The sequence below is a fragment of the Octodon degus genome, unplaced genomic scaffold (genome assembly GCF_000260255.1).
Source record: "Octodon degus isolate 3935 unplaced genomic scaffold, OctDeg1.0 scaffold00025, whole genome shotgun sequence".
NCBI lineage: Eukaryota > Metazoa > Chordata > Mammalia > Rodentia > Octodontidae > Octodon > Octodon degus.
The window spans coordinates 10185407-10198359 of NW_004524601.1; the positions used below are offsets into that span (position 1 = coordinate 10185407).

Sequence of the window (12953 nt, forward strand, 5' to 3'; positions counted from 1 at the left end):
TTCCTTCCTTCCTTCCTTCCTTCCTTCCTTCCTTCCTTCCTGTCTTAATTATTCAACACTCTTCTCTTCATCTAACTCTGTGTCAGGTACTAGGCTAAAAAAGAACAAAATAATTCTGTCCTCAGTGACCTCATAGGCTATTTAGGGGACAGAGAGGTAAAGATCAGAGAACAAACACAGCAACAAAACAGAACATGAGAAAAACACAGAAGGGCAATCCATACAATTTGAACACTAATCTTTGAATTTAGTGCCTTTATTCAATGGAAAAATGAGGAAGCCAAATCAAAACTTTATTCTTATTTTCTAATCTCCCAAATCTATAAGATTAGGGCTCTCATAGTGAGAGGGAACAAGGGAGGGAGGAAAATTAGATTTCAAGGAGCAACTGAATACAGCAACTCAGTTAATCAAGACACTATTGGGAGACACAGCCCCAGCAGGGATGCTGTCACCCCAAGATGGGGCTGATCATCCACAGGAAATCCCTCCAGGCCAGGCACAGATTTCAACAGACCCTCAAGCTGACAAGTGTTCTTCAAATGTCCTCTAGAGTGACTAGTGGTTTATAGTTGGAGGTAACACAATAGTCTATATTTCTGCCCTTGGTAATAGCTATATACTATTAAGTACACAATATTTAAAGATCCCCATACATAATTTATCATTATACTCAAAGTCATAGGTATTGTAAGAAGGGAACTTCAAGCTATAAGGGACAAATATGGCCTCAGTACAGGCTAGAGATGACAACCTCAGGGCTCTAGTTCTCAGAGTATAGACACAGAACTCCAGGGTGGCTCCTAGGCCTTTCCAGAGATCTGTAGAGTAAAAACGGCTTTCATAATGATTCTAAGATCATTCTTGCAGTTTTCTCTCACTCTTCCTTATGAGGACAATGGACTTTTCCACAGGCTCCATGACACATGCCAACATAGCTGTTCTGTCAGTAAACAGAATGTCTGTAAACCAAAATGTCTCACCTTTTAACCATAGTATGTTACATATGGAGACAGGACCCACAAAAAAGTTGAAAGATTACTGCCTTAGGGGAAAAGCTTCACCCCGAAAGGGCCCATCAAATACAATATCCTACTTTATGTAAAGAAACTAGAGCACAGGGTTTACGAGGATAGTGATTTGTCTGTTTGGTTCCTAGTTTTATGCTCAGAATCTAGCATAATTTTAGCTACACAATAAGGATTCAAATAGTTCACAAAATAATTAATTACATATGCACGTATATTTACAAAGTTTGCTAATCATTTTGTTTTTGTCTTTTTGAGATAGGGTCCTACTGTGTAGTCTAGACTGGCCTTAAACTCACTATGTAGCCCAGGTTGGCCTCGAATCCACCATGGTCACCCTGCCCCAGCCTCCCTAGTGCTTTGATTACAGCCGTGCACCAGCACACGCAGCCCGGCTAGCTGCCTGATTCAGGGGCACAGAGCACAGGAGCAGCGAGGCTGGAGCCGTATCCTAGTTTCTGGCTTCGGTTCCTATGCTCTTGCTGCCTAGCCCCACAACGCTTTGAAGTTGTGTCTTACCATGCAGTAGGAACAGAATCAGCTCTTACCAACGAAGACTGACTGCTTTCTGTGATGCTGCATGAGTTGAGCACTCTACAGCACTTTTCCTGCCTTGAAGAATAATCGTCACTGAGTAACAGAAAAGGGTTATTATAGGGAGATGGATGTGATGACCAGGCAAAATACAATTTCCTGGGTGCTTTTGCCAGTCTCACTTTTATGAACTATTTTTTAAAATGAATTTAAGACAGGGTTTACAGGGTGTACAGGGTCTCACTATGTGGACTGGACTCGTAGTGATCCTCCTGATTTCAGCCTCCCAAGCACTGGGAGTACAGGCGCGCCACCATGCCAGTCTCAATCAGTCTCAGTGTGCCCCGTGGGCAGGGCCGGGGATTGAACTCTGGCCGTTGTGCTCTGCCAAAGCAGGTGATTTAGTCCACTGATCTATCTGGTTGGCCCTTATGAGCCACTTTTATTCAGAGTCACTCTTTTTTTGAGCTACACGAATCCCATCAGTACACTCAGTAGTTTACAGAACATGGAAAGAGTAAAATGCCAAACCTATGTTTAAAAAATGTTTTGCACCATTACAGTTGTTTTGAGACAACCCGTGGGTCTTCATAGTACAGATGAGAGAGGTTTATTTGACACCTTACTGAGGGTTACAGAAAATGTAAGGCCCACAACAGCCTGTCCAGTACAGAGAAAAGCAGCACAAGTACTGTGAGATGCTGCTGTGGCCACCTAATTCTAACTCCAGAGAGAAACTGCTTCTGAAGATGCCAACCGGAGACAAAGCCACCAAGCTCCCCTTCAGCAGGAATTCTCTCCTCCATCATAGCCCTAGTGCGGCACCATCCTGCATCCTTTACCAGAGCAGCTGCAGTCTACCACGGGGAAAGAAATTAGAGAAACTGGAATTGCTGCAGTCCTTCCTGACCCATTCAATCCTGTCCTTGGAGAAGTTTATTAAATACAATCAATTCTTATTACTTGTGGTAGTTATCTTAGTCTACAGTCATCACGACACTGAATTAGCAAATACTGAGCCATTCATGGTTCATTGAGAAAACAAAGGGTTAGGTGAGCTCTGGCCACACCTTTTTCATGAGCCAGTTAATGTTACCTTGTGCTCTGTGTTTCTGTGCAAAGACACCTGACTAAACATACAAGGGCTGAGCAAAATGTACAGTGAATGTTTAACTTTTTATATTTATTGCCATAGAAGACACTGCCTTTAATTCTTCTCAGAATACTCCCATTCTGCTTGCAGCATGTTTGTCCCTTCACTGCCACATGCTACAGCAGGTCTGGAAGTCACTTCACGTCGTCACAGGGTGTGAGTGACACAGTGATGCTGCTGCCAGTGCCGTCCAAAGCAAAGGCAGGCCCAGAAGACACCTCGGTGCGTAGTCGTCTCCCTGAGTCACTGGGCCAGGTACTACGCAACTTTTGGCTTGTCCCCAAAGTCAAAATGATCACGAAAGGTGAACATCTGAACTGATCCAGGACATCAAGGCGTTCATGCTGCACCAACTAATGTCACCCACAGAAGAGGACTTCCAGAACTGATGCAGAAAACGGCAATGACGATGAGGGAGCTACAGAGAGTGCTTAGAGTGGAATTAGCACCGAATGTGCCTTTTACTATAACCTTTTAAAATTTAGACAACTGCTGTGTTTTCTATAACATAATGTAAACGTTCATTCATTAACACTGAATTTGCACACAATAAAACTGATGCCTGGACAAACCTTATCTAACACAAATATTCTTTCATATGGAAAACTTTTTCCTAGGACATATTGCAGGTTTTTTAAAGTTGTGATAAAATATGGATAACATAAAATGTATCATTTTAACCATTTTTAAATATATAGTTAAAGCAGCAAAAATAATAAAAAGCACAATATAGAAAATATAGAATACTAAGTTCACTCAGAAATAGGCAGTTGAAGGGCTGGGGAGATAGCTCAGCAGTCTAAGCACCTGCCTGGCAAGCACAAGGTTCCGAGTCGAGTTTGATCCCCAGTACCGCATGCCATGCTCGCAGAACCCCGGGTGCCATGCCAGTCCCAAAACTGGGCAAGGTGGTACATGCCTGTAGTCTCAGTGCTTGGCAGACTGAGACAGGAGGACCACTATGAGTCTGAACTGCATAGTGAGACCCTCTATCCAATTAAAACAAACAAAATATAAGCAGCTGAAAAATTAGGCAACACACTGTCTTGTTTGGCCTCAGCTGGCAACTCGGGGCTCAGAAGTCTCAACTTTTCACTGCTTGAAGAATGTCAATGACTGACTATAAAAGCACAAGCATTGGGGCGTTGGGGAGATAGCTCAGTAGAATAAGCGCTTGCCTAGCAAGCGTAAGGGGCTGAGTTCAATCCCCGATTCCACCAAAAAAAAAAGCACAAGCAGTGATAATTTTATAAGCAAATTTTAGCAAGTGAAAAAATTTTCAACTATGAATCCATGAATAGTGAAAAGCTCACTTTACTCCAGATAGTAAGAACAAAGAGGGGAAGCGCGTGACGGGGGTGGCTTAGCAATCCTGCCCCAGAGTGCTAGGCAGTAGCCACAACTTGAAACAGTGTAGTGCTTGTGCCGCATAATTGGAAGCACAGTTTCAAAACAAAGAGCAAGCTTACAAGCACAAGTTATCGGATACTTTCCAAAGGTCAATTGCTACATTTCATAATTTACAAAGACAAGTCACTCACTCCTTATCATATAATTAAAAGTGTTAAGCTGAGACTTGAACTCATGTCTGTCTGACTCCAGGGCTGTGTTCTCAGCCACTATGCAATTCTAAGCATGTTACAAAAGAAGTTTGGCTTACTAAGAAGTACACAGAATGTTACAATGAGTATAATATCAGAGACTCACATATTGAACAATAAAATTTTCAAACAAATAGAATTTGATAAGCCCAATCTAACACAATCCCACAAAAAAAAAAAAAAAAAAAAAAAGGAAAGGAAAGAAAAAAAAAAAAGAGGCTCTTAAATCTTCAGGGCATCTGTTTTGTGTCTGGTTTCCCTTAATCTTTAATGATGGGCAAATCCAATGCATTATGTAAAGCCATTTTTTTTTTCTCGAGAGATGTAGATGCCTCTTAAGAATTTGATGAAAATGCATTAACTTTTCAGGCTACTGAGTTGCATTTTAGTGCACTGAGGCAGTAAATTGGTGTACAGTGTGTAAAAATGGTAGTGACCTAAAAATATATATTTGATATGAGCTATTGCATCTTCTTGTGAAAAAAAAAATAATGGATTAAATCTCTTAGGACTCCTTGGCCTCCCAAAAAGGAGAAGGAAGAAGAAATCTCCTGTGGCTTGGAAACATCTCTGTTCCTCACTGGTTGTGTCTTTTTTTTTTTTTTTTTTCCTAGCCCTTTAATAGTTCATCTGATGTGATCTTGTGGCTCCGAAGTGAAGGGTGAGAGTTTGATCCCTGCGGAGGCCACTAAAATTTAGAAAACAAAAAGCTCTATTCTCTGCTTGCAGCCCTTACCCCAAATCCCTGCCAGGTGTCTGCCCTCTGGTCAAAATGAGAAACTGGCAATGGGGTGCAAACCATCACAGCATTGGGAACTAGGCAAAGGGCATCCCTCCATTATGGTGTTTTCTCTTTTATGTGCTCATAGTATTTTGATTCAATTAATAGAGAATAGATATTGCAGTTTTAACTTCATACTGGACATAGAAGACTAACTCTAATAAATGCTGCAATAAATACAAATCCATTATTTTTCAACTCAAATTCAGAGATTTTTCCAGTGGAAGACATTTATTTCTTGGCAACCAACAATGAAAATCCCATCTGAAGGATATTTTTAATCTCTTTACAATAGGGAAGACATAATATTATTCCATCAAACGTGAACATAACTTTCATATTAATAACAGACATTAGCTATTTAAAAGTGATTTCTTGCACAATGCAACAACATTATAATAAGAATGATTTTTCAATACATACTAAGAATTTAGTCAGGAAAACAAGCTTCTCAAATTATAGATGAAAATCTTTCACTAATACTATAATCTTAATTTTTATTTCAGGCCTCCTAATTTTTATTTTAATTACACAGCACTAAAAATAATTTAATAAAGCAAAAATATTTTACTTCAGACATGTTTAAAACAGTATAAAATTCTAATTTTGAGGAATTGACATTTTATATTTTAAGTGTGAAGTATGCATTAAAACTAGTTTAAATCATAAATTTTATAGAGATTAATAAGATTTAAATATAGTTTATATTTTTAACATAGGCTTTAATTTTTCAGATGTCACATATATCTTTCATTATTTGTGGATTTATTTCTTCTATGAAGTAGTCAAATGAATCAGTCCACCCTGGACTGTAACAAAATACTGCTTGGTGACTTGTGACAGACAGGGTTTTAACCTCTGACAGCGAGATTCATTGTGGAGGAAGAGCCAATCATAGATCCTGACGACACTTGTCTCATCTAAGTTGGAATATAAAAAGCCACTTGGAATACAGTATAAAAGACTCACTGGTGTGGCAAATTGTCTCTCAGACTGTACATGCATTAAAACTTTACTTAGCATTACTCAAAAGCAAAAGGAAGACCTAAGAACTAGGAATAAGACTGGATTGATTTCAAAATCATGCAAAAACTGCAAATCTATGTTTCTATTTGCCTGTTTATGCTGATTGTTGCGGGTCCAGTGGATCTAAATGAGAACGGTGAGCAAAAAGAAAATGTGGAGAAGGAGGGGCTGTGTAATGCATGTACCTGGAGACAAAACACTAAATATTCCAGAATAGAAGCTATAAAAATTCAAATCCTCAGTAAACTTCGCCTGGAAACAGCTCCTAACATCAGCAAAGACACCATAAGACAACTTTTACCCAAGGCTCCTCCACTTCGAGAACTGATCGATCAGTACGATGTCCAGAGGGATGACAGCAGCGATGGCTCTTTGGAAGATGACGATTATCACGCTACGACGGAAACAATCATTACCATGCCTACAGAGTGTAAGTATTCCTGCGAGTGTGCATCCACCGGGCTGCTGCCTGTTGTTCCAGTGCTCGGGAGAAACAGATCTATTTTCAGGCTTCTCTAACAAGCTGCTGGCTTGGATGTAAGTAGGAGAGAAAAGATTTCTTTTTTTCAAGATTTTATGAGCCATACCTCTAAGACTGAAATCTGCAGCAAGTTTTCTTATGCAGTCAAAAGTTAAAAGTTAGAATTGCTTGCACAGTTTTAATGTTTAGTTTAATATGGAAAATAGAGCATGCTTATGCATTCATTGCCTAATACTCTCAAGGAAAGGCTGAGAGACACAATCTAAACCTATGTTAAAAACTTACATAAAATTTCAGGATTGTGTTTGTCTAAAATATGTAGCTTGAAGTTATTTTTTTCAAAAGCAATAAAGGAAGAAATTGGCTAGATGTTTAAGCTTCTTTAAGCACTGTTGCACATCTAGAGCAATTTATTTTATTCAAAACTCTTGTGCTTTTTGTTCTTCACAAATTCCATTTAATTTTAAAAGCTATTACACTGAAAAGAAATGTAAATATTTAATGTATTAGTAAGAGCAACAATGAAGTAAAGAAAACATAATGATAATTAGGAGCTGAACATCATAAAATGCCTAGGAAATAAACATTTGAATCAGGTAAGTCCTGGCTCACAGCGGGCTGCTTATACCTTGGTCGTGGTATTCTAGTTGGAAGTACTTGGGCTGTGAATTTCCAAGCAGACATTGCTTAATAACCTTCTAAAATATTTATTCATCATAATAGGAAGGACTATTGCCTGTGATATCACAGCTTCTGAAAGATAATATATTTCATAAAATTCATTTTTTAGCCAGCTAAAATGAAGACAGGCAGCTTGACAGAGAAATCATGACAGCAGCATTTTTGTGGCGTTTGTCTGTGGTCTTGCTTTACTACACTGTTTTATATACTTAAAGGCAGACTTGAACCACTTCACATTGCTGTTTCCCTTATCAAGTGCTCAGGTCAGAGTGCAGCAAATAATTTTCATTCAAGACTGTCATCCAATAATCTTGGAGTAGATATTACATATAATTTTAGGACACCAAGAGGGGGAAGAAACAGAAAGAAAGAAATTGCTAGTTGTTTGTGCTTATAGTGACAGGCTGGCCCTAGTGACAAGACTTTGTAACTTCCAAGAATGCTTGAATATGACATCAATTTTTGTGCTAATGTTTGTGCTAATCACCCGCTTAGTTTTGTTCCTCTGACACCTAACAGATGTGCAGCATTTTCTGCTCATTCCTAAGGCTCGGTAAGTTGCTTAGTGAGTCTCGTCCCCAGGTAATTCAGGCCTGGGGGAAGGGTTCCTTTGCCCAGACTGATCGGTACAGCTGCTCCGTAAGTGTAACTACTCAGATTCCCAAAGAATTCTAAGTGGATGTCCCTTCAGTGTCTCTTGTTCTCTGTAATCATCATCATTTTAAAACTTCATCCTCTGCTCACTCCTTTATACAATTTTCCTTAGTTCATAATTTTTGGAAGGACAGTTAGATTCCTCATAAATAACTAAAAATGCATATAACTCAAATTTGGAAAATCTGGAGTATTTTGATTTTTTTTTCTGAATCAGTATTTATTTCATTTTAAAAGTATACACATATACTTTATAAATGAGAAATGTTTAACTATTAATATGAAGGGATTTTTGTCATTTTTTAAAATGGGAACTAATTTTAATAACTTTTTCTCATTCATTTATAGCTGATTTCCTAATGCAAGTGGAAGGAAAACCCAAATGTTGTTTCTTTAAATTTAGCTCTAAAATACAGTACAATAAAGTAGTAAAGGCCCAACTGTGGATATATCTGAGATCTGTTAAGACTCCTACAACAGTATTTGTGCAAATTCTGAGACTCATCAAACCCATGAAAGACGGTACAAGGTATACTGGAATTCGATCTCTGAAACTTGACATGAGCCCAGGCACTGGTATTTGGCAGAGCATCGACGTGAAGACAGTGTTGCAAAATTGGCTCAAACAGCCTGAATCCAACTTGGGCATTGAAATCAAAGCTTTAGATGAGGATGGGCATGATCTTGCTGTAACCTTCCCGGGACCGGGAGAAGATGGGCTGGTAAGTGATAACTGAAAGTAACCTTCTAATAACCTCGTTGTGTTTTTATTCATAATATGAAGGAATAATAGTGGAAAACAGCTACCGATTTCCTGTGCTCATAAGCCAGACAAAAGTATCTTCCTCCAACAGCAGCCCTGTACCCAATAAAAGTAGGTGTCCAGTTTCATACCCTATGAAACACTCCCTTAATACTCTTACTTTGCATAAAGTTTTTTAAAAAATCAATTATACTACAATTCTTAACTTTGTAAGGATTTCTTCAGATTGGGAATGATCTATAAAGTGCTTTTCATTGATATGACACCCAATTATATGCATAAAATATGAAATTTATATAATTGGCAAAATTGAAACTTTTTTCTTCCCAGTTTTTCTTTTACCAAATGTGTTGAAAATTTCTGGGTTTGTATAAAGCAGCAAAAATAAATTTAGGATTTTTTTTTTGTTGTTGTTCCTCGAATGGCTTCAGGGCACTTTTGGCCAGCGGGAGAGTTGTGAGGTTCGAACTCCAGCAACCTGAGGCTGAGAGTTTTGTGGAAGCAGCCACTTAAAGGCCTGAGCTAGGGCCATGCCCCTCAAAATAAATTTAAACGTTATAATTAAAATAAAATGTTTATATCTGTAGTAACTAAGTAATGAAGAGGCTTATACTTTATGAGACATTTTATACTTGGGTCTCTCCCTATCAATATGTTCATTATTTGTAGGGAGTTGAATGCACTGATTAGATAAATAGAGAGATAGATAGATAGATAGATAGATAATTCTATGTATTATCTATCATACCACCAATAACATTTTAATTTCTAGGTTAGTTAACCTTTACCACCTAGCTTATTTCTGAATTGTCTTAGCATTCTTCAGTAAGAGTTTACTTGGGGAATGCCAACAAATCAGGTCAAAGCTATGGCAAGACCTTAGATATTATAAAGATTAATAAAAATCATTAAAAACCTCATATAAACTTAACATTACCCTGTTGGCTTAGGTAGGTTTCCAACGTCAAAGGCTTCTGCTTATTTAATAAGACTGTATTTTTACTTCCATTTATTGGCATAATTTACAACAGGTTATACCTGGAAACAACAACCAAACTGTAAATTATCCTTTAAAATCTTTAAATGATTATAAAGATTATATATTACAAATGATAAAGATTTTATAATTATAAAGATTATAAAGTTATAAAGATTATATAATTGGCAAATCTAATCTGTTATGAAAAAAACATACTGTTTAAAAGAGTACACTTTCTAAGTTGTTTTTCTTTCTATGTACTACTTCAAATATTATTAGCTCTCAAAGTGATATTCTTTTCAGTAACAACTACCATGCTTATTTTCATTTTGATAAAAGAAACTGTTATCAGTTATTTAAGAAAGTGTTTTTAGGGAATATTCTAACTATCAAAGATGATAATGTGACAAGTTTACTTATTATTAAAGGAGTGGTTACTATTACTAAGATTTTTCCCCTTTAAAAGAAAGCAAAGTTTCAAATGCATTCAAAGTTTGGAGCAGTAATAGTGCCAGCAGATTGCTATTTAAATATCTGAACAGAAATGTTTTCAGTGAAAAAAGGAACTGTCATCTCATCTCATCTGTCTTTCCCTTTCTTAGGGTTTTCTTTCAACCCAGTATACATAAAACTCCTCTTACCACCCTCCATTTTTTCCTCACTACAATCCTTACGCCAGTTGATGGTAGCTGTTTTGCTTTGGTCCCAGTTGCCTCTAGTAAAGACCTAAAGAAGAGACGATGGATGAGCATAGCTCTCTCTCCAGGAATCGCAAGATATATTTAGCCAACACATGTAATCAACAATCATAAAGAGAAAAAGCTCGCCTCTCCCCCTTGCCCTTTCTCCTTTCCTAACACGTCAGCTTTCTCCCATACGTGGTTTCAAAGGCATTTGTGCTGTGCTAGGAAGCGTGACACCCACGTGAGGAAAGCACAAGTTAACAACACACAGAATGAACCGGCCTTAGGAAATTTGTAGTGCTATTTTACTCTTTTGAGCTATAAGGGGGAAAACCAGGGCTTGAAGTGAATTGAAATTCCTTAATACTGAATTTTAAAAAAACAAACGTGGTATAGACAAAATGATTAGGTTTTTCTAAGAATGACTTCTTAAGGTAGGAGAGTGTTACAAGCTCTCTTAATTCTATTAACTGCCCCTCCTTCCCACACAGAATCCCTTTTTAGAGGTCAAGGTAACAGATACGCCAAAAAGAGCCAGAAGAGACTTCGGGCTTGACTGCGATGAACATTCGACAGAATCGCGATGCTGCCGCTACCCTCTCACAGTGGATTTTGAAGCTTTTGGATGGGATTGGATTATTGCACCCAAAAGATACAAGGCCAATTATTGCTCTGGAGAGTGTGAATTTGTATTTTTACAAAAGTATCCTCATACTCATCTGGTACACCAAGCGAACCCCAGAGGTTCAGCAGGCCCTTGCTGTACTCCTACAAAAATGTCTCCAATTAATATGTTATATTTTAATGGCAAAGAACAAATAATATATGGGAAAATTCCAGCCATGGTAGTAGACCGCTGTGGGTGCTCATGAGATATATATTAGGTTCGTAGCTTCCTAAAACATGGAAGGTTTTGCCCTCAACAATTCTGAAACTGTGAAATTTATGTATCATGGGCTCTAGGCCTAGGGCATGCCCTAGTCACTAAAGCACGGTTCCAGTATATGAGCTAAAAGAGAGAATATATGCAATGGTTGGCATTTAACCATCAAAATAAATCTGATAACAGGAAATTTTATAATTTCCAGAGTGTTGAACTAGAAAGAGAACAAATCACATTTATGTTCATATATACTATAGTTACAACATAGGCCAGGAGATGAAAGCTATTCTCCTTGTGTTCTCGTGAAGAAAAGGAGTATGCTTTAAAGTTTATTTCTTACAGTTCCACTTATAGTTACAGAAAAATCTACCATATGTATAGTATTGATAAAATATAGGATTGGTACATACCATCATTTGACACATCCTTAAACACTTGAATTTATATTGTATGATAGCATACTTGGTAAGACAAATTCCACCAAGAGTGATGGTATATCATGTGCAAGTTTCCATTCCTATTATGATTGGACAGAATCTTAACAATCCATGCCAATGGTGCTAATACAATAAGACTGAGTGGCTGATGTTGTCAGGTCGATCAAATTAAAAATATTGAGGAAAATAGTAACTTTCTCCTTTCTTCAGGTGTATTTTCATACACCTCCAAGTGGGGAATGGATTTTGTTTAGTGAAAGAAGAATCACTTTTCTAGCAGCCAGATTTCAATTCTACAACGTACTTAGAGAGGCAGTGTATTCTTAAAAGACAGCCAAGTCCTGCGCATCTGTATCAAAACTTCAAAATTACAGCCTGCCTTCGCAACACTGCAGTTTTATGGTAAAACAAAAAATGACTGATTCTATCAATATTGTATAAAAGACTTTGAAACAATTGCATTTATATAATGTGTATACAATATTGCTTTGTAAATAAGTGTCTCCTTTTTTATTTACTTTGGTATATTTTTACACTAAGACTATTTCAAATTAAGTATTAAGGCACAAAGATATGACACATATCACAGAAAAGCAATTGCTTATATTTCAGGTTAAATAGTGGTCTTAAGACTCCTTATGTTAAAGGTTAGATGGTTATATTACAATCATTTTATATTTTTTTTACATTATAACATTCACTGATGGATTCATGATGGCTATATTATGTGAATGTGAAATTTCAAGGTTTACTGTCATTGTAGTCAAATCTCAACGTTCCATTATTTTAATACTTATTACTTTGCATACCAAAATGATCAACACCATTATCTGAAATGAATATTAAACGTGATATCTCAACAAGAACTGTTAATTTTATTTTATAATTTGATAATAAATATATTTCTGCATTGATTTACTTCTATTTTATAAACTGAGATTTGGTTAACCAAATTCATTGTACTGATAATTAAATGAAATAATTTCCTACATCAAATGTGTAAAAATAATGTAAATTAAACTGTTTTCACATTTTTGAAAGACAATACTTTTACGTTATAATCATTGATTTTTTTTAAAATTTTATTTATTTGTGTGTGTGTGTGTGTGTATGTGTGTGTGTGTGGCCAGTGTGTGGCCAGCTCAGCCCACCACCATGTGGTGCTGGGGGATTGAACCGCGGTCCCTGTGCTTTGCTAAGCTTGTTCTAAGTAGGTGCTCTAGACCACTGAGCCATCTCACCAGCCCGTATAATCATTGATTGTGGATT

The 12953-nt window shown here is 37.2% G+C and overlaps 1 protein-coding gene across 1 annotated transcript; it reads left to right on the plus strand.

Moving 5' to 3' along the window:
* Positions 1–6076: 6076 nt before the first annotated feature.
* On the plus strand, positions 6077–12645 carry Mstn (myostatin). Its single transcript, XM_004628621.2, has 3 exons — positions 6077–6553; positions 8288–8661; positions 10856–12645. The coding sequence occupies exons 1-3, from the start codon at positions 6181–6183 to the stop codon at positions 11234–11236; spliced, it is 1128 nt and encodes a 375-aa protein (XP_004628678.1). The 5' UTR covers positions 6077–6180; the 3' UTR covers positions 11237–12645.
* The last annotated feature ends 308 nt before the right edge of the window (positions 12646–12953 follow it).